The following is a 22930-nucleotide window of genomic DNA, read 5'->3' on the forward strand; positions in this document are numbered from 1 at the left end:
AATAAGTTAATACCAAAGTCAAAAGATAAAACTTTTGATCACTTATGGTTTGTGATACTTTCATCCCACCTGTATGCAACCACACTTCTCTCTGCAGGACCTCAGATCACTTCTGAAGGCTCAAACACGAAATTCCATTACAGGAATCACAAATTCCATGCAGGCATTTAACTCCAACTGACTTCTGAGCAACTCCTCATGGGAACACAGGCAATTTAAACACCCATGTAAAACTAACACTGGTGTTTACAAGAGACAAAAGAACTTTACATGCTGTTAGAAACCTTTCTGTTTTTCAGGAGCCTGATTCTATACAGTTACCTCAATGGGGGTGTGTGCATGTATGTGTGTCCTTAAAAAAATACAAAATAAATTCAAAATACACATTCATCTTACTCTATGCATGGTAACACCACCATCTATAGATATTCCTCTGGGAAGATTCTGACTGGACACAAGAGGAAAGTTTTTCACAAAGAGAACAATCAGCCATTGGAATCAGCTCCCCAGGGAAGTGGTGGGGTCCTCAACATTGGACACTTTTAAGACTGGGCTGGACACGGTGCTGGCCCATCTAGTCTAGGTCATGCTGTGCCTAGAAAGGCTGAGCCAGATGATCCTTGAGGCCCCTTCCAAGCTGGGATCCTATGATTCTGTATTAATACCCAGATTGAGCACAAACTCTGGTAAAAGCCCTATCGCTATTTGATGCTGGAATTAAAGAAACCCATTTGAAAGAAATCTAGCAAAGAAAGAAATGGCTTCAAATTAAAGCCTGTCGAATTTGGTAATACACGGTCCTCATTATATGGAAACGTGGTAATTATGCAGGGGATACCAGTGCCTTCAGGTAACCACACCAAACTGCCCAGTGTTTCCACAGCACCACAGGGCCATTTGGCCACAATTAATCTAATTAACAAAGCTTCAAAGAGATGGCAGTGCTGAGCAGGCAGGAGCAGCAAAAGCTCTTACATCCTCAATCTCTTACAGAACAGGCAAGAAGATCTGAGCACCTCCTCATAAGAAGATACAAGTGGCCAGTGTTGGACGAAGCCTTGGGTGATATGGTTTAGTGTGAGGTGTCCCTGCCCATGGCAGGGGGGTTGGAACTAGGTGATCTTAAGGTCCTTTCCAACCCTAACTATTCTATGATTCTATGATCTTGCACAGCCCACCCTGCAGACACCAGGCAAGCAGAGAACAATACCAAACAAGAGAGTCCAGATGACAGGGCAAGATCAAGAGGAAAAATATCTCTTGTGTTGTTTATGGGGATAAACTGCACATTTGTATACTGTATTTGTACTGCACCATGAGTTTTCATGTGGCCTGTATGTTTGATTAAGGCTAAAACTGCTTTTTATTTAAATAAAAAGGCAACTTCTCTCCCCCACTACTTTCCTGCTTACCAAACTTGAATTTAAACCAGAGAGGGCAAAACCACAGCAGAGCCTACCACACAGAATGCTGCTTTACTGACTCCGTTTGTCTCCTCCAACTGACCACACTCCATGGTAACCAGACTCGCATCATACAGCTGGCAAGACAACACTCTGATAAAACAACTGTGTCTTATAAAATTCCCTGAGTCCAAACTCCAGGCTTCAAAATTCATTACTGTGACGGCTTGAGTCTGCACTGCGACTGAAAGCAGAGATAGCAAACACATTTATTGTGCCTCTCTCAATACTCCTCTTTGTTTCAGTGTGCAGATGGTGTAAGGCACTCCAGATCTGCTGCTTTCAGATACTTCTACTTACAACTATTCATACTGGTCTCTTCCCCCCCCCCCTTTTCTATTAAAACTGTTAGGCAACATGATAAAGCACAGACAAGCTAAACAAAGATATCAACGTGACGTAGTGTCTGCCTATATAGCAGTACTGCAGTAGTGCACTCAGTCGACAGAAGTCCATGCAGTCAGCAAGAATGTTCTTTATTTTAACCACTCAGGAGCCTACACTCCTGATGGGAGAGGGATTCACATTAACACGTGCAAACTGAATGTTTGTAAAACATTCAGACCCGTACACCACCAGGACAGTGCTCTGTAAACAGTGGGTCTTCCACACTGTTTGCGTTTCTCTTGCAGTGCAGTCAGCAATATCTGCATCCCTTCTGAAACGTTCGCACAATACAAACATCACAACAGCAAAAGTCATGTTTTTACAAGTGTGGATTTGATAGCAGGACACCAGAGAAGGCTCAGAATATGCCTGAGAACTCCAGGAGTTACCAAAGACTTGGGGGGGAATATACACCATTTTTGCAGTGAGCTTGCTTCCTCTCTGACCCAGCAACTCAGTACGGGCTGCACTAAGACAAGGCTACCCTATCCTACTCCCCCTCCCAATTTCCTCTCCCCGCTGGCTACTATTAGTGCCTAAAATCCAAGCACTAATCACAATCCAGAAACAAAAGGCTTCATCTTTCCAGATGAAGACTGACATTATACAGACCTTAAGACAGATCAAACTAGAACTCCCTGAAAGACAATTCCAGCACTGCCCTTGACGATTTTACTTCTCCATTCTGCATCTGACAAAGGGATTTGCCCTCAAGAGTGAATTCATGACACATTTACCAACTTTAAAGAAAATTTTCTTGGTTGTGGTGTCTGTCAGCAGGGTACTTTACCTTTAAAGTCCTGGATTAAATTACCCTGACCTCAGGCCACTCCATTAGCTAATAAAATCATGGGCACCAGAGTTTAACAGACTTCAATTAATGTGCACTGCACCTTTAATTAACTTTTCCAATACCTCCATGCAGACACAGGCTCATTAGAAACAGGAGGTTCCCCATGTTCTTAGGGCCAGACATCCCAGGAATCAACAGCACATGAAGATGTTCAAGGGCATTTTCTCTGCTGGTTCAAGATCAAAATTGAACTCTCACAACACACGAAACATTAATGCTGAAAAGCTGCATATCTGTGAAAAGGATGCTATAAAATGGAATGCCTTTTATTTTCTATTCCTATTTGCTAACAGTCATGAGGAGATTAAATTGCAAATAGACTGGAATGAATTTATGAACTATTGCATGCTTTCTTCCACTATCTCAAACACAGAATTCAGACTGAGCCAACATAAATTGGGATAAATGGCATAAAATTTCCAATTCATGCACAAAAAGCACATGATTTCAGATATCAAGTACCAAGCACGGAAGTCGCCACAAATTACTCAATTCAGCGAGTCATCAAAACAAGTTATCAAAACAAAAGAATCATAATACAGCACCAGAGAATTAATCCGCAGAAGTTGTCAGCTGCCTAGTTTGAGTATTACTTCACATCTATGTATTGTAAGAGGACTGATACCCTTGAAACTGGGAAACTCCCTAGAAATTAAATCTGTGTGAAATAGACTACAGACAGTCTTAAGAGTGTGTAATTTGAGGCAGATTTACTTCACTTACTTGCCCAAAGACATTTAATTAATCCAGACTCCCGAGTGATAAATCTCTGGTTCACAATAAAAGATATCCTAAGCAGCAGCAGCCACACATTTATGTAGATACTGAACATTTCTACAATCCCCTACTCAAAGTCCCTTATGTAAACCCATCATTTTGTACCACTGCTTTATTTCTATCAGAGATCTGAGCTTAAATAAAAGGTAATTCTGGGAATCAGTCCACCAAACACCGCAAACAAAGTCACAGTAGTCTGTATTTCCTTTAGAGCATATAAAACAGCCTACCTGGAGAGCATAATAAAACAGCAAACTAGAGGAACGACAGAAAATTAAATATTAATGGGAACAGCCTAATCATAAAACACTGCTATGAATCAGGCTTCCCAAATATTTCTCATTATAATTAATAGATTTCTTTCACTGGCCAGCTTAGTGATTCACTTATCTGACAGATATTTTACTGACTTTCTTGCAAGATGACAAAAAGCTAATTTAGGAAACCAAAAAGTCACATACACACATACAGAAAAATTGGCAAAAGCCTGCTCTCCTCCGTTTACAAAATATATGAAAAGCACTCCTGGAGCCAAGCTCTGGCTACCACTGTGCAGACACATGGATGCCAGAAAATCCACGGCCAAACCCAAAATCCAGTGATTAAATTGACTGTTCTGCTCTGGCTCCTCCATCTGACCATGCCTGCCAACAAGGGACACATTATGCTTGACATGGCAAGAAGAACATAAAACGGTGACCTCTGCATTCAATCACTTCCACCCACTTTTTCCTCCTCTTCCTTTCAAAGGCCTGCACACAGGAAGGAGCCAGAGTTTAGGGACAGCGATACCACTTGCAGAGCTTGCTTGAGGATCCTTCCAAAGATCACATATTGTTAATCAGAGCCGAGCAGCACAGCTGAAAGCAGATTTCAACTTAATAGGTCTTGAAAATGCTAATTGTGACAGGCAGAATAGGGCAAAATTGGCTCCCCAAACCTAACTGTATTTACTCCTTCAACTGTACTGTGAAACACTCTCATCTTGAATTCTTTCTTATTGTAAAAGCCTACATGCACAAAATAGCACATTCTTACGTTCTCTTACATCCACTGACTTACATGGATAACTGCTTCAGCTCTACAAACTACTTGATAAACGTAAGTGAAAGTCTCTGCTGACCACTTAAAATATGACTGAAATAAATTCTCTTCACCCTGCTACCCAGATACCAACTGAAAGAGTACCCTTGGCAAGTAGGCCAGAAACTGATGACACAGAAAGAAGAAGGGCAGCAGATAATGCCACAAAAAGAGCAGCATGGAATAAAATGAAATTCTTTGGTCTAGCAAACCTTAGTGTTTCCAGCATGTGTCATATCACCAGCAGCATGTGTCTCAACATGGCGCTGCCCTTGGGCCACCCAGCCCTGCCCAGGGACATGGGCCTGCGTGTGCAAGAGACACCTGAAGTACTTACAGAGGAGTGGAGAGTCCTAGACCTGTACATCGTCACTCACTGGCTGGCCTTGCCCTGTGATTGTATACGTGCAGATATGCACAGTCCTCCTTCAGGTAAAAGCTACAACAGTCAACATACCAGTACATAAAAAGGGAACTGTTGAAAGAGCATCAACTGACAGCACTGTGTTAGGTACTTCAGAACTGACAATACCTAGCCGAGTAAGCTGATGGACATACAATTGCTTTACTCCTCAGGCTAATAGTACTTCCTGCGTAGAAGGCTACAGGTGACTTACTTGGTGCAGAACAGACCCAACAAGGGCATCCCAAAGTGAGAGTGTAAAAGAAAAAGGAAGACAAAGGGAGAAGCATAATTTACATTTTCTGCAGGAAACAGTGATTTTCATATTCTTCTATCTGCTTAGAGAACACAACATTCCTATTTACTGGGCAGCAAAAAGACAGATGATCCAGTCAGCTCCCAGGAAAAACATTCAGCATTGTTAAGTTCTTGAAGGAGTCCTGGTGTATCTCTACACCATGCTCCATTTACAGTAACACTGAAACTTCAGGGGCAGGTCATGTTTTCTCCTCCATGCAGCTGAACTCTAATGGCTCTAGGCAGGTGCCTGCAGCACAGACCCATGAAGGGAGGTTAAGTCCCACCAGTCTTGGTGCCTTGAGATAAGACACTCTTTACCTCATAACCTGACTGGAATGCTGCTGGGACACACACTTGAGAAAGTGGGAAACAAACACCACAGAGGTGGTTACAGGAATTCCTAACACAGACAGTAATTCCAGGATATGTAATTAAAACTACCACCATTAAAAGTTTAAATAATTAACACAGAATTCAGCTTCCTTTCATTTATTTGCAAAACTATTATAAAGTCATTCTCTTAAATCTCCGGATTTTTAAAAGTTCCCAAATAAAAAGGGTTACTTTTATCAGTGTGATAATGTGGTTTTATTAAAAATGGAAAATCACTATCAATAAAGAACTGTGAATGAAATATGACTGAGTCAATAGCTCGGAGATGCTGCTTTCCAGAACAATGGCGGTTTCCAGATCTAGGTGCTCCTTCTTTTGTCACCCAGCTAAATGACTGTGTTACATGAAAGCTAAACGGATCAAAGGCTTTCTGTCTTTTAGCTGAAATAGCCAAAGCTCGCAGACCTGCCATCTATTTCAAAAGTAAACCAAAGTCACAGCAAGGTCATAGCACAAAAAATTGTTAGAGTGGGTGCTTAAGCAATATTTCAACATACTAAACAATACAACCATGTATTTTCATGCAACAGCAAAGACACAAATAGGAAATTCAGTTTGTGAAAGCTCAAATTTGAGTAACTCTTCCTAAGCAGGCAGAAAGTATTTGCTACCCTCCTGAGGCTTTTTTGATAGTTTCTGTCAGTGGACAGCAACGTAGATAGAAGGTGGTCTGAAACATCACCTTCTGCTCTGCCTGGATGACATTTCACAGATATGACCCTATGACATAAACTCTACTGCTCTGGGTAATCAGTGCCCCTTGTGGAAACGAGCACAGTCAGCATGTTCTAGGGCAAACATGCTTAAAACATTGATTCTGAGTTGTTTGCTTGTAACGGGGTCATAATACAATGAAATCAAATAAATTGTAGTTTCTTTCATAAGGGTTTGAAGCAAAAGGTGCTATGAAATGTTCCACTTATTTAAATTGGAGCCTATTTTTAGATATACTGAAAGCTCTTACTGTAGTTTGCTATAAACATGCTCCAAACACCTTTTCTCACATTATTCTCCTATGCTACATGTGGAAAATTTCACAACATCAAGAAAATGAGTTTTCTACAAGAACTGTGAAATCTGATACTGCACTTTCAAGCAATGTTGCTTTTATTCCCATCTTATTTTTCCCCAAAGCTCCCGACCGGAAAGGAAGAAGGCCCTCAAGAGAGAGAATACAAGTCCTATATTTTTCAAATACAAACACAAAAGCAAATATATTCAGAATGCTAGTAAAAGACGTACACACATGGGTGGCTCCCTTCGGAATGGATTTGGAATGAAGTAGGGTCACTGTTCAGAGCACTATACTGTGTGCAGGTCCTGCAAAGCTTAGTGCTCTGTTCCCTGACTGGATTCCTATTAGGAGCACACACATAGCCTCAAGATGGGAAGTTAGAAACATAACCCAAGGTCATCAACAAGCAAAAACATCTCAGCTACGGTATCTTCCCCACATGGCATATGGCCAAGCAGCCAAGCAGCAGAAACTGTGGCCACAGGGCAGGAGGAGATGGCACTGGACACAAGCCTTCATCATCACATGCACATGGACACATGACTAGGAGCTGCTGCTGCCTTCACTGTCACCAACATGATGTCTTCCTAAACCGAGGTGAAATGAGCAAATGCCATTTGGCCTAAGGAATGCCAGAAAAACTTGAATCCCAGTTTAGGTTTTCTGCTACCTGACTGCGGCCTGTCTGAAATGGACTCACGGTACTTAAGAACACAGAGTCCCTTCAACCAAGATGGGCAGAATATTGAAGACTTTAATCCACAGAGCGTCAGAACAATTCCAACCCATCTCCACAAAGAATCCATTGTAAAGAACAACATCCCTTTGTCCTTCAAAATGGGCTGCAAAATCCCTTCCACAGAGGGAAAGCAAGAGAGCAGTAACAACTGTGCAGTCAAGCACTCTGAATCCAACAGCAAACTACACGAGCCATTCAGATGAAAACAAGATAGTCTTTTGATCATGTTATTTACATAGAAAATGAGGAGGATGTGTCAGCTTGCCAACTCCTTGCGTGCAGGGTTTTACTGTAACTGATGGCAGTAGGCTGAGATATGACCCAGCCAGTGCCTCAGCCAGTAGAAGAGAATGAATTCAAGCTCATTCTAAGATCTACAAGGTTGGATGATGTAGATCCTTCAGCCCGCTGGCCTTGTGTTATTCTGAGACACAACCCGAGAGCAGCCTTCAGATGTTGCTCATATGTTGTGTTTTAATAACCAAAAACTTGTAAGGGCTTCATCTTCTAGAATAGCACAGAGAACAGCGTGGCTCCTGCGATGGAGAGGAAAGGATGTCACATATAATTCGTCTAGGAGCATGGGTGCTGGTATGAGAAAATGTACATAAAAATATCACCACTGTTGCTCAAAGGATTGTCTTTCCAAAACAAACAGGTACATGCCACCACCCAGGAAAAAGAGAAAACTAATTGTGTGCCTCTGACATAGGAGTTTTTAATCCAGCGTTCGTGATGTACAATTGAGGTAGGTGATTTTCTTGGGAAAACAACTGGCTATGAAGAGATCCACAAAAAAAATGTCAGGTAACCACAGAGTGAAAGAGCTTGAAAGCCCTTGTTTCACTGTAAGATTCAGTTGGGGAAAACTTGGTACCAGAGAACATTATTAATTCCTCCTCAAGAGGACTGAAGATAATGGATTTGAGTTAATGCTCCTATCCACTCCAACAGTCAGCGCTCCTATCCAGTGACCGAGATAGCCAGAGGTTGTCAGATTCAGAGAGATAAAAGGGAGCATCTAGCACCCCACGGCGCTAAGGGATAGATGGAAGCATTGTCCAAGTCATAGCTGGACTGCTTATTTCGCAAGAAGGAGGTGGTTTATGGGGCCAAGTTGCAGGGTCACTTAAAATACATGTTCTGTCCAAGGGGAACAAGGCTGGAAAGCTAGAGGGAGGGATTGTGCTTGCTCCCAAGAAATGACAGGCTGCCTGGATAGCCTTTCTCACAGTTTTCTGGGCACTGAGGGCAGGTTTTCCAGAACTCCTGGAAGAGCAAGGAACAAGCAGAAATTCGTATTTTTGAACTGATCTTGACAGTCACGAGATTGGAATGGGTGAGCAGTACCAAAGGGACACTACTTTTCAAAGCTCTTTAATTAGGGCTTTGTCTTCCTCCCCCCTATACCAGCTAGTCTTTAGCTGAATCTCCCCTTTGATTAACTTAACCCCAGGCTCCTTGTTTGTTCATTTCTAAGCTGCAGAAGCACCTCATTCCTGACCAAACACAGAACAGGCAGGGAAGTGCAGATGGGTTGATAAAACCAAGGTAACAAAAAATGACAGTTGTATGTCTGTGACCCACCACTCACAGGATTAAATCTCTCACTATATTACTATGATATCACTCTTCAGTTAAATATCTGTTAAATCCTTCCCCATTTTACCTGAATGATGTACAAGCTCAACATTTCTGCAGATTTCTACCCCCATCACACGTTAAAGATGTTCAACCCCATAATTAGGCAGGCACTCTATTAAATACCACTGTGAAGTTTTGAATGAAAGCAAACAGTACCTCAGGGCAGTGAGATACTGTGTTAATTAAAAAGGTTTGGAAGCACTGCTTTAGGTCAGAAATGGGTTATCAGCATGCCTGAGTGACATTATCACAGTTGGAGTGCTACTGAATTGAAGTTTCTTACCCCAGCTCATCTTCTGAAGAGAATATAAAATCAACCACCAGCATAAGTGGGCACATTCCTTTTATGCAACTCAACAGGTCCCAGATATAAAAGAACAGACCTGCAAAGGTCCTGCGGCTCAAACAGGGGAACTTCCACCCAAAAGTCTTCCACCCTGCTATCCTTTCTAGAATCTCATTCCTTGTACCAGCTCAACAGACTCAACTACTTCCACCAAAACAGATTTCACCACCTCAACTTAGAACAGGTCCACTACAGATCAGAACTACAGTCACAACAGGTTTTAGCCCAAAAGCTCCACGGCTGCTGACCAAAGAGCACCTAGGTCATGTATCCTCAGTTCAAGTGTCAGTTTTTAATCTGCTAAACTCATTAATTACAGGATTTTTTGCACATCTCAAAACAAATAGGTAAAAACACTTTCTGCTCACTAACAGAGCACAGTGAGGTTTAGCAGCTACAGCAATTTATTGAAGTCAAGGCACTCTGGATGCTGCTGTCTACCTTATCCCTTACTTCTGTGAATTTAACTCATTCCAGCTCTTTTTTCCCCTGTAGCATTCACTAGTGGAGGTAGGCTTCCTTGAGGACTAGGATTCTACAGAGAGAATTATACACACACACACACACACACACACACACACTTACATTACAATGAGTATTAAAATGTTTGTTGCCATACTTGCTTCTAAATGGACTCATTGAGAAACACTTGAAAACAAACAGGGTAGTGTTCAATTTACTGTACTGCAAAGAAAACCTCAGTACATCCAAAGACCAGCCAGTAAGACAAGTATCAAGTACCTCAAAGCTCCCGCTGTCGAGAAATTAGGACTTCTAAGGATTTTTAAAGGAAGATAATTTTTTTGGCAGTTGAGCCGAGTCAGATACATTGATTTTATAACATTGATAAGAAAGCTTTTTGAAACTAGCCAAGAATCTGTAACAAGACAAGAGTAAAGTGTTCACCTCTCCTAACTGCAGCCACTGATTTTAGAGGATTCAGCAGGAAAAGTGTGCACATCAGCAGTCTCCCAGCTGGCTCTAGGAGATTTCTTTTACAGCAACCACAGAGCAACTGCTACAGCTCTCCAAGATGCCACAGCATGAGAAGTGAAGGGTGGGGGTTAAACAAGCAGCAATGCACACCAGATGTCTGAGAAGGACATCTAAAAGATCCAGAGCACAAGGAAGCATATTAAAAAAAAGAAAAAAAATCCCCTTCAATGCCATAAATATTTATACTAAATCCAAGAAACTGGCTGGGTTCAAACTTGTCCTGCATGAATCATACAGCACTTCCCTCACTCCCTCTTCATTTAACATGTTCTGTATAAAACCACCACAAAGGAGGTGCCATAGTTATGTCAACTTCTTTTTCTATATGCTAAGAGTACTTCTTGTAGAGCTCCTTTAGAACGGATTACTTTCCAAAAAACATAAACAGAACAACTAAATAGTCTTATTTGACTTGGCTAGCTCCCACATGCCATTTACTGCTCTTCCCAGATAATTCAGATTCATGGAAATAGTTTCCTTATGACTGGACAACTTTTATTTTCTTCATTTGGCCATTTCACTACAATTAGCAATGCATCACCAAGAAAACAGCTCCAACCAATTTAGCACACTGGAGCCAAGAGACAACAGTTTTCTGAATGCTTCTGCTCTGAAAGAGTCAAAAGCTGCTGATTTTACAGATATCCGAGTTTACTTTCAGAAGTGAGACATACTAAACATGAACAATAACAAAACTGTAAGTCACAATACCATCTCTAATGCCATTTGTAAAGCAAGTCAATACTCATGCCCAAAAAGACAACAGCTATTCCAAAAGTTCCACTGAACAGCTTTGGTTTTCACTCGTCTTAAAGCAAAAGCTTGCTGGGTTATGGTTACTTGCTGTTACAGTTAAAATAAAACCTAATAAATATTTTGATATTGAGTTATATTCCCATAAAGCAGTGCCATTCCTGTCCTGGAGAAAAAAGAAAAGAAAGCCTTATCTACTAAATCTCAATCACTTCTCACTACAACCTATTTCTGCATGCGAAAGGATAAATATTAGGCCTTGCAAACCAGGGAGGTGTAACGCTCAGTGGTTTCCATGTCTCTCCTCTCCAATGGTTTTCCATGAAAAATTACTGATTTTTAAACACAACTGGTTCCAAACTTTTCACGGGAGAGCAAATATATTTCCTGGAACCTTCTAGCAAAGTTTGGAAGAACAAGAGGAAAGTTCTACACTACAATGCTTGATTCTCACAGTTGACAAGGAACACTCCAAAATGATGAGGAGTGAAAAAGAACATGTCTTAAAATAATGAAAGATAAACTCTTGCAGTGGAGGCACATTTCTCATGAAGGCATACTTTCTTTCTTCCTCCTATGCCCCAAAAGCTCTAACATTCTACTTTATCCCAGATATTATCTACCCGCATACACGTACACCAGTGTGGATTATCTTCTCCTTCAATGACAAAACGTGGCAGTGTGAGGTTACATTATAAGAGGGAAAAGCTGAGCTGAACCATGCACCACTATCTGTAACAAGTTCTTGTTTTTAACACTAGCAACAATAAAGCTAAAAAGTGAAGAAAACCCAAAAGTGTTACCCCGAAAGTGTTACTTTAAAAACTCTGTTACCAGCCAGTGCTGTGAAACTGAGGCAAAGGAAACATTCCACACTCCTTTCACACTTTTGTCCCCCATTCTCCTTTTACTGTTCACCTGAGACTGTCCAGACTTACATTCCTATTAAAACTAGGCACCTAAAGATCTTTGATGAAGACTCACCAACTACCTCACTGAAGTTTCTGGATGACTTATTCTCTGGCTAGAACAAATGCTGTGGTGCTCCTAAGAACACTGTTACTTCACTCTCACTGAGGCTATGCAAGAAAAAAGCTGTTTGGAGCTCTGTCCTAACAACTAAAATGCTCCAAGTTTGCCTTACCTTCCAATTAGTGCCAAACTACTACTAATATTAAGAATAAAATTCTTCCAACTCCATCCACCCGTAACACGAGGTTTACAAGCTGACACAGATAAACCTAATTAAGAGTCCAACTGCGTGTTGGAAACCACACTTGCGCTGGATGATCCATGGCCTCGCTTTCTGTCCCACCAAGGCTCCAGAAGTACATGCTGGTCCTCAGAAGCGACATGCGCCATTACATTGACTGGTGGGGACAGGCACGAGAATGCCTGCTTGATCTTAAAGCTGCCAGATGAAGCACCAAGGGCAATTAAAACCGTGGACTGTGGCGCTCACAGCATATAGGTTACTGCACCCCCAGCCTTGGCACAGGGCTCACACACCAGCTTCTAGCAGTGCTGCAGTGCACAGCCAGTTATTCCCCAAAGCACATGGCTGTTACCAAAAGAGAAGGGAACAATGGCTCCGTGTGTCCAGCAATCGTTCCATGCTGATTTGTAAAGTAATTTTCAGGGAGATGATACAAACTGCATGATGAAGGAAAAATTGGCTGGCTTTAAGAAAGAAATTAAAACCAAAAGCACTCCTGATTCTTTAACACTGAAAAAGTATAACAGCGTTTTTGTAAACACTCCTCCAGAACCTTGTATTCATCACTACCTCATACTATTATCAGTGAAAAATTATAGGCTCTGTCCTGCTGGATTATTGTTCGTGTAAACAACTTTGCTAAATTGCTTGGCACATCGTCTGCATGCAGCATGCTAAAACTCTGGAGTCTATTCATCCCAAATCAAATATAAAGGCCCATCTGTATTAATCCTCAAGCAGAAATTAATAGACAACTATTTTCATGCAAAGTAGATATTTAAAAAAAAAAAAAGGCAAGCCGAATACATATGGATGAACTTTTTCATTCATAATTTTAGATAGCACACAATGAAGACTGTTGTTTAAGCTTTATTTTTTCCCCTAACAGTTCTCCATACAATGCAGTGCATTGTTCAAACTCCGGAGCAATTTAAGCTTTTTCAATGTCTCCTAAAACCCCTGGATTTATATCCAAAGAGACCTGGCACTGTAACAAATCTGACTTGTGAGTAACAAGTTACAGCCTTTAACCAAATTGCTCATTAACAGAGAATTCAACTTACTGCTACAATCCTCACTGGTGCTGCCTCTCTTATCTATTGAAAGTTGTGGGATAACCCACTATTACATCTTGGGTTTTAATTTCCTTGTTTGAGCTCTGAGCACAAATGCTCAACTAGCAGCAAGGGTGAGGAGAGCAACAGAATTCCAGGGGGAAAAAAATGCTTAAGTATGACATAAATCTATCTTGCCTTTGATGAATGAGGAAAATAAACTGAATTTTGATGTCAGTAACTAAAGAGGATATTCCCCACTTCATGCTCAGAGGAAATGAGTAAGAAAAGCCCAACTGTGAAGTTGGAGCTCTTTGTTTTTTTCCTGCAGATAAAAGACATTGAAAAAGCAAACCCCACAGAACGTTCTATAAATGGGGAACATTATGTAGGTGCAACTTCATTTACATGACTTTGAACAGAAATTTTACACTGCATTACAAGTAAGAACACGTAATTCACCATGAAGGAGATTTTTATCCCATTTATTATTCCACTGATTCTTAATAGGAGAATAGTGTTAAAGTAGATTTATATATTTAGAAACTAAACCAAACTCCGGAGCTAACAGGAGAAAGCGATGTTATAAAACCCAGAGTAAAATGTAAGGTCAGCAAAGAGAACTGGTGGAAACTATTCTTTAGAACTTCAGAAAACACATCACATTTCATTAAAAAGCAAGTGGAGTTAACAGAATCTACTTCAGGCTCCTCGTTTGGTATCAAACATCTCAACTGGCTTTGAGGAAGACAGGCATATATTCAAACTGCCTTGCAGTGTGCTAAGGTGACATTTAGATATGCAAGCTCGGTGCTGAAGCCAACTAATGCTCCATTGTTACAGGAAATCAGTGAAGTAATTATGTAATGCCACTGACTAATGTAAGGTGTCCTGAAAGCAAGAAGGGGTGGGTTTTCTATCAATCTGGATCCAATTTTCTTCATTAAATAAAAAAATAAGAAGAAATCCAGTCTTCTCTGTCCAGGGAACTCTCTATAACTATTTCATGTGCTCCAAGTCTCATAACAGGCCTGGGGGATTTCTTAGCATCTTATTGCATTTCTTTATACCTTTCCCAGCACAGCAGTTCAGGCCTTGAGAATGTAGTAATAACACAAAGCATTTGAAAATGGGAGCGAGAGGAAGGAAGACAGAAATCTGCTTTCCAACATACAACCATCTGTACACTCCCTCAGATAAACAACTACTCGGAGACTGCACCTTCCCATACATATTCTATTGGAAACTAGGAGCCAAAACTTGCCAGACTGCCCCAGCACCAGGCAAAGAGCAGGATCACCTGTGATTTGTTTTGTTTAACTGAGCCCTCCTGCCATTACCTCACACACAAAGCTCTCTGAAAAAAAGAGTATTAAGCTAAAGTTAAGTGAGTTTCCATTGCAAAACAAGATGCAGATGTTCCACCTCTGAATACATGCCCGGATCAAGCACTTGTTATTCAATACGAAGCACTGGGAATGCAGACTACAGACTGGTATAGAACGGTTCTGCTTCTTGGCCTTTGTACCTTGGTGAGGACAGCAGTCTCCCAAGAGTTTTCTGATGTCTCTGAGCTCATTAGTGAGAAAACAATAATATGAAAGCACTACTATTAAACTGGCCATTGTTGATAACTGGCAGCAAATGTTTAGTAGGAGGATATCAGATATATTCATGCTAAAAATCAACATCCAGATGACAAGTAGACAATTCTCTAATTATTTCTTCTTTTCTTTCTTACTACACTAAGTATCTTATAATAAATTGCTTGAAACAGTTGATCATGGCCAATGCAACTGTCATTTTCCCACTGGCAAAGACTGAACATTCTCATTTGAATGATTCAAATTTTTCTTTCACTGGAGAGGGAGACAAAACTCAAATGGTCTTTTTTATGCAACTTGGTAAAAAAAAAAAAACAACCACCAGGTTGTTAACGTTTTCCTCCAAAAGTATCAATCAGACTTGAGATTATCACAGGGCATCACCAGGAGCTCAAAACTAGCAATGATATTAAGAAAACACTTCAAAAGGACACCAACTATGGGTATGAAACAAACAACTCTAAGAGGAGGAAACTGATTTAATCTGCGATTCAAAACTCTGGACAGCCTTTCAGAAAGCTCTCTCATCTCTGGTTCTAATCCTTTTGCTGGCTGTGGCTCTTTATTATATGAGTGTGAAGAACTTTCCATCATATTATAGAATCACAGGAGTGCTGAGCCTAGAAGACACCTCTGGCGACCATCTTAGTCCAAACCTCCTGCTCAAAGCCAAGCTCAACTAGGACAGGTAGCTCAGGGCCATTTCCAGTCAGGTTGTGAACATCTCCAAAGGTGGAGATTCTAGAACCCCTCTAGGCAGCCTGTGCCAGGGTTAGACTAATCTCACAGCATTGAGGTAACTTCAACTAAGGTTGAAGGCAAACTTCAGTTAAGGTTCCGTATTACAAGGCAGTCAGCTCCATCTGCCACATGCCATTATTTCTTAACAGCTAAGGAGAACTTCCAGATCAACTATTTCCACCAGCCTCGACAAAAGGACACTCTTCTGTCCATAGGGCAGATAAACAGCACTCTGTCAATAAAGGCCCCCACAGTCAATGGAGCACGATCATGAATGACGCTACTTAGAACAGAATGAAGGCACAGCTGAGGTTTCTTGCACCTACCAGTCAAGGAAGACTCACCAAGGGCTGGCATTAACCCAGTAACCTGAAGCTTACACATAACAAATTGCTATCCATAACTCTTGCTGGGCAAGAAAAAGCATGGCTTGTCATGGGACACAGATTACATTCTTCTTCTCCGTGCTGAACCAAAGGGCTGCCAAATGCACATGATGGAAGAACCTTTCCACCTTCTTACATACCAATGTATCTCTTATCCATAAGCTGCAGCTATAAATCAACAGCATACAGTTCCAGTGGCTTGTGGCAGAGGTGAAAGATTAAAACCGCTAGTACACCTCCTAAACTGAGGTGCCAGTTATCTCAATAAGCAAAAGCAAATGTTTGGAGAGAAAATCTAAAGGAATAGGGAGCCCATCTCATTTACTTCTCATGGCATATAGGCCCATAATTCTTTCCTCTGAAATTTCAAACCTATTTTCTCATCATACAATGTATTTGCATCTTATCCTACATCTGCAAAAGTACTTTTCACGAAAACGTCTATTTATAAGTAGTTCAAGTATGACCTTCAATTAATTGAGTTTGAAAGGGTGCTTTGTTGTCAAGACAGTTACTACAGCAGCAGTGTCTTTGAAAAGACAAGATCCATCTCTGCTGACACAACTCACTTCTAAAATAAATACTATGGCAGAGGTATGGAAGATCTGTAGGCATCTCCAAAACACTCTTCGAGTTCAGTGCAGATGTTGCCAGTGTTTATACTTTTTAAGCCACTGGGATATAAACACCTCACTATAAACACCACTGAAGTTTTGCTTTTCTTTTCTTCATTTTGTGTGTGTTTATTTTAGTGTTAAAAATGTTAACTTCCAGAATAAGGAAAATAGCAACAGATGTTCAAGCTAAACAAAGACTGTTACAGTAGAGTGTATTCCTTAAGCTGTTCCTTTGCCTTTGAGCTATTAAAGCTAAGATCTAGTTAAGTAACAATTATTGGAAAAGCGGGTAGGGGGAAAAAGCAACTGGAAAAAACCTCCTATAAATATTAGGCATAATTATAATGAATTGAACTAATGAGCCAAAACGACAGTTTTTCTGCCTTAGTCAACAAAACACTCAGGAATATGTACCATGTAAACAGAATTTTATGCAAAACTTCAGGGTTTACATCAATAGTTGTCAGCTGCTTCCAAAGAAAACACTGGTTACTGCAGAGAGCCATGAAAAAGTTAAAGGACCCTGAAAGTTGTTTTTCCTCTTCCTCTCCCCCTTTTTTAACTAGTTTTCCTCTTGTAATGAAGAAAGCACAGAATAAAAAAGAGCTTGGAAATGGAACTCTATTGAATCGCAGCTCTGTATTATTCAGTACTAATGGGCAAGCTCAAGCTTTTGTAAAAGAGCTTTATTCAAGCAAATATATACATATTTGTGCAGGAAAGAAAAGGAAAAGGGAAAAAATGGAACAGAGATGTTAACAGGCAGCCCCTGCACTTCCCAAAGGACAGCTATGTGGCCATGCTAGTTTAATGATGGAAAAGATGGTGTTTTGCGAAGCGAGGCTCAGCTCCCTGCCTTCTGGCCTAGCTCTTTCTGAAGGGTGTGAACAGATAGTTCCCAATCCTATGCACACCCCTTCTTGTTTCTTCCCTGACAACTACAGCAAGTTTGTTTTCCAGATGAACGCGGAAAATGTTCCTGCTGAATCAGAAGAAAGATTTCTGCAATGCTTGTGTGCGGCTACAGCAAAAACAGCCCTACTGCCAAGCTGAATTAGCTCAATGGTGCCTTTCTTTCCAGTCAAAGCCAAGCCATAACCACTTCTTCAAACTGCACGTAGATAAAACTCCACTCGAGTAAGAGTTTCACCCCGTTACCTCAAGCAACTTCCAAGGAGGGCTGTGAATGCTAACAAGAGGCAGAACGAACCGTAGCTGAAGACAACAGAAGGAAGATTCAGAGCGCAGGGAAGAGCAGAAAACCTGCGTTTTCCAACTAGTTGTGTAATTCTTTCCCCGGGGACATGAGCGTGGGGCGGTTCTGGGGGGGCGGAGGAGGGGCGGCCTCTCGCCGGGGCTCTGCGAGGCGTGCGGGGAAGGAGAAGCCGAACAATGGGCGGCTCTGTGCTGCCGCCGGCGCCTCGCCAGCCCCGGGCCCGGCCCGCGGGACCCGGCCGGGCCCCAGCGCCGGGCCTCGGGGCCCACCCGCCGCGGAACCGCCTCTGGCCCCAGAGCGGGCCCGGTGACGGGGATTGACGCCGGGTAACTCGCACCCGCTGACAAAGTACTTCTGGTGCAGCTGCAGGCGCTGCCTGCCGGGGCAGCAGCGCGGCCGAACGGACCGTGTCTGCGAGAAAACGGGACCTGACAGTAAAAATGCTCCTTACGAACCCCTCCCTCCCCAAAAGAAGGCAGTTGAAAAGAACTAACCCCTCTTCTCCAAACCAAGCTTTAGCAGCACAGACTGCGAGATGCCCCCGACCGCCCGCGATTCCCTTCCCAGAGCAGAAATCGCGCTTGCGAACAGCACCCGCACCGACAAAAGGCGCTCCGCGGCGCGGAACCATTACCTTCGTAGCACAGAATGCCGATGTTGTTGTTCATCTTGTCCAAGTACTGGTAGTTCAACAGGTCCATCTTCATCAACAGCATTTATCGTGCTGGCAGAACGGACCAGCGCGCTCGCTGCCGCCGGAGCTCGGGGAGGGGGCGGCCGGGACGCGCCCGGCTTGCAGCGGTACCAGCGCGGGGCGCAGCCTCCCGCGGACCGGCGCCGGGGGTGGGGTGAGGTGAGGGGGGAGCGCGGAGGGGTTACAGCGCACACACGGTCCCTGCCGAGCTCCGGGGCACTACCACGGTCTGCGCGCTTCCATAGGGAGCGCGGGGAGGAGAGGCCCGGGAGGACGCCGAGGACAAAGGCGCGGTCCCGCCCGCGGCCCGCCGCGCGCTGCCTGCCTGCCTGCCTGCGCGGACACGCGGGCTGCGCGCACCCCGCCACGCATGCGCAGAGCGCGCCGGGCGGCTGAGGGGAGGAGAGCGGCCTGCGCGGGGCAGAGGAGCAGGGGCCCGTCGGTCGGGGTGAGATGAGCGCTGCTGCGCGTTCACTTCATTTCCTGGCGTGGCCTCAGGCGAGGCCGGTGCTGGTGCAGTGAAAATAACAGTTTTACGTGGCCGGAGCAGAGCAGCAGCTCCGATGCGACAAAGACAACTAAAGCTGGAGAAATGAGGTGTGGGGGGCATGCACTGCACACACGTAGTGCCACAGGTCCGCCAGGACACAGGCACGGTGAAGTTATTAGAGCCAGTTAAACATCTTGCACTTCTAACAGCTGCTGAAGCTCCAGTTTCGAAGGCACCGGTGATGGGGAGTTCCTCCCTGTGAGGGTGCTGAGGCGCTGGCACAGGGTGCCCAGAGAAGCTGTGGCTGCCCCATCCCTGGCAGTGTTCAAGGCCAGGCTGGACACAGGGGCTTGGAGCAAGCTGCTCTAGTGGCTGGAGCTGGAGGAGCTTTGAGGTCCCTTCCAACACAAACCAGTCTGTGAATGTTGCAGGAGTTGCTCCCCCCTCAGATTGGGGCTGCCCTTCTACAGCCCAGCCCTCAGCCACAGAGGCTTATCGTAAGGGTCCAGAACACCGGCACAGGTAATAAGCATGTGCTCACTCGATGGGCATCAGTTTGCATTTCCTGTGGCTGATCAGCACCTGAAGTCTGAGTTGATAATAAAAGAGAAATGAATACTAGGAAAGAGCAGAAAAGAAAAAGCTAAAAGCTAATGGAGTTCTGATCTTCTCCCTGCCTCCCTCTGCCCATTTGGCTCAGAACACATCCTGCCCTACCGGGGTGAGGAGTTCTAACAGGACACACAGGAGCAAAGACTCATTGAGAACCACAAACAAACTTCCATTTCCACCTGAGAATTTCTCCCCTCTGTTAGAAAAGGGGACTACCATAGAACAGAATCACAGAATAGTTTGGGTTACATTACAGAGGCAAATTGTGAAGCAACATTTTGTCAAGACATTGAGAAGTACTGTTTGAATGCTCTGGGTATTTCAGTGGGACCAGACAACTTGCCTTACACTGATAAACAGGAATAAAAAATTCATCTCCAGGGATGATTCCCTAGAACCCGAATAAGGTTTTTCCTCGCTTGAGATACAGAAAAGTAGTCCTACCCACATGCTTCAGTTGCAGGAGAAAGGCCAACAGAGCTGAATTCAACACAGCAGGCAACAAATCCCCTGACTGGAATTCTGCGCTGCTGGGAAGATGAAGGTCAAGATGAAGGCCTTTTATTGATTGTTTATATGCAACAAGGGCACTCTCCTAATTGGAAGTGCAGTTAATGTTTTGAGACTTCAACATGGTGTAAGAACTTATGGGTTCTCCTCACTAACAGTACATTACTTGGATGGTACTTAATAAAAAGGTTGCAGTTGCTTTTCTGCCTCACAAGGATTTGTCACCACAAAAGCTGCACCACACATCTCCAGCCCAAAGGAGTGTGTGCTGTTTTGTAGGAAGGGAAATGTCCTTAATAAAGAACATTATGATTTTTAAGCAAGGGGACTAGAAGTTTTATATAGCAGATCATGTTGTGCCTACTCAAAGATATTTTATGCTAATGCTTCAGATTAAATGAGCCATTTCATAAAGGCATCAAGAGAGGCCTAAGTCCTTTAAGATATAAACTGCAACAAAAGTCCATACCTACAACATTAACAAAAGAGAAGCATGTTTCTTACTGAAGTATGACAAAGTATTCCTGATACGTTCAGTTTTTACTATAGAGAGCTTCCATGAAATCACTTAATACAACACATTTAATAGATGCTTGGGAAGGATAAGAAGAGCTAAGAATTTTTTTTTTTCCAATTTAACATACTTGACTTTTTTCTCCAGAAAACGCAGGTGATGAGGAAGAAATGAATATTCTAAACTTATTTAGAGCAGTGGTCTACAAGAGAGGGCTTGCACACAGTGTGTTAGCTACAGAAGGGCATTACAGTTCAAAGTCCAGTGTGAATTCCCCTCTGTATTCAAAGATACATATTTCTCAGCTTGCCTGGAAAAGCAAGGCTGGGGATTGCCTACAGCTCCCTGACTACTCAGTAGTGTTGGGCAGATGCTAATGAAGAAGTTAACTCTTCTTCATTAGAATAGTAGACAGTGGTCTACAGGTTTTTAGAAAGCAGTGATCACTTTAATATGTGAATGAATGGCTTTCAGCAGTGCAGGACACACTGATTAACATTGTCAGGTGTTGTGTAATGAACTTAGATGCTTCAGATTAAATAATAATAAACTGGTACCAAACCCTGGGAACTTTATGAATTTCTAAATTAAAATATCTATACTGAAAGGCAATGCCTAGTGAAAGAACAGGGGGAGAAATCACACAAGTAATGTATCTCAAGCATTCTAAGACAACAATCCATTCATAAGAAATCATTCTTCGAAAGAAAACAGCTACATTAACCAGCAGACATTAAATACTGACTTAAATATGGGTCACCCTAAAGTACTCTGTTCTTGACAGCAAAGAATTCCCAACTGTGTGATTCAGACTGCTGTCCATCAAACACTTCACCACTGTGAGATACCATTCACTGAACTGGAAGCAATAATTGATGCATCAGCAGGTTAAATGCAATATACATGGAAAAAAACAGCTATTAACATCACCCTGGGGCCTGTGTTATTTCACTCTGTTCTACATATTGATAGTTGCAAACACAGTTACATGCTGTAGTATCTCTGCTTCATATTAGCTAGAATACTTCTTACAGGATTGCACACACTTTTCTTCTGTAAGGCAGATAAATACCATTATCTATGAACAAAATGTTTCAAACACTGAACTTTTAACACAACAGCATCCCCTAGAGGTAGCTGAAAAGCCACACGTGTCCTGGATCCCTCTCGAGGTCACACTGAAGTACCTTGGATTTGATTCTCAGCATCCCATAAAGCAGATGGGATCAACCTCTTAAAGCTCTAACGCACTTTAATACAGAAAGCAAATTCAGTCTTCACACACGAATGTCTTATCACAGAAGTATTCCAAGGCAAGGAAAGCAAATGAGGAAAAAAACAACCAACCGACCAAACAAAAGGAAGTTCTAAAGGACAGGTCAATCACCACTGTCAAAACTAGGAGGCTAAATATGTATTTTTGACAGGACAAAGGATAATGGGTTCAACTGTGAACACGGGAGGTTCAGGTCAGGCCTTAGGCAGAAGCTCTTCCCTGTGAGGGTGCTGAGGTGCTGACACACAGGGTGCCCAGAGAAGCTGTGGCTGCCCCATCCCTGGCAGTGCTCAAGGCCAGGCTGTATGGGGCTTGGAGCAACCTGCTCTAGTGGAAGGTGTCCCTACCCATGGCAGGGGTTGGAACTGGATGAGCTTTAAGGTCCCTTCCAACCCAGACCACTCTGTTTTCAGCATGACACCAGTTGAGAATTAACACCATAAAAGAACAATGTTCAAGCCATTCACTTGGACACAGCTGACATTTCAACCTTGATCATCAGCAGGAACTATTTCTACAGTGACCAATTTTGCAATGTAGAAAAAAAAATCCAAAACAGTCTTTATAGAGGTGAGACACACTGTGATGTAGAACAACATCCAGTATTGCTCAGGACAACTCCATTTTTGAATGGACAGAAATATGTGTTGCAGCTCCCGAGGTCAGAGAGGTATTTATGATACACTGCCTTTTAGCTGATACCATTCTCCAAGGATGAGGTGGAGGAATAAAGCAGGAGTACTTAGCTACAGGTTTTACTACTTTTCTTCAGCCAAAACATGAGCAAACTGTAGTTAACGGCTGCTAGGTGGCGATGTGCCTGAAGGGAAAACACTGCTGTTGGTTT

General features: G+C 42.7%; 1 protein-coding gene across 2 annotated transcripts in view; it reads right to left on the reverse strand.

The window, feature by feature from the left end:
* Positions 1-22930, reverse strand: part of VGLL4 (vestigial like family member 4) — a 75742-nt gene that overhangs the window by 24926 nt on the left and 27886 nt on the right. Inside the window, exon 1 of one of the 2 annotated variants that reach the window (XM_062620272.1) lies at positions 18622-18858. The exons of the other annotated variant lie outside the window; for it this stretch is intronic. Within the exon in view, the coding sequence (XP_062476256.1) occupies positions 18622-18703 (82 nt within the window). The 5' untranslated portion in view covers positions 18704-18858. Of the gene's footprint in view, positions 1-18621; positions 18859-22930 lie in introns of those variants that run through there. 2 annotated transcript variants of the gene reach the window in all.

The sequence above is a fragment of the Pezoporus occidentalis genome, unplaced genomic scaffold, assembly GCF_034315485.1.
Source record: "Pezoporus occidentalis ecotype Australia unplaced genomic scaffold, CSIRO_AGI_Poc_V1 ctg106, whole genome shotgun sequence".
Taxonomy (NCBI): domain Eukaryota; kingdom Metazoa; phylum Chordata; class Aves; order Psittaciformes; family Psittacidae; genus Pezoporus; species Pezoporus occidentalis.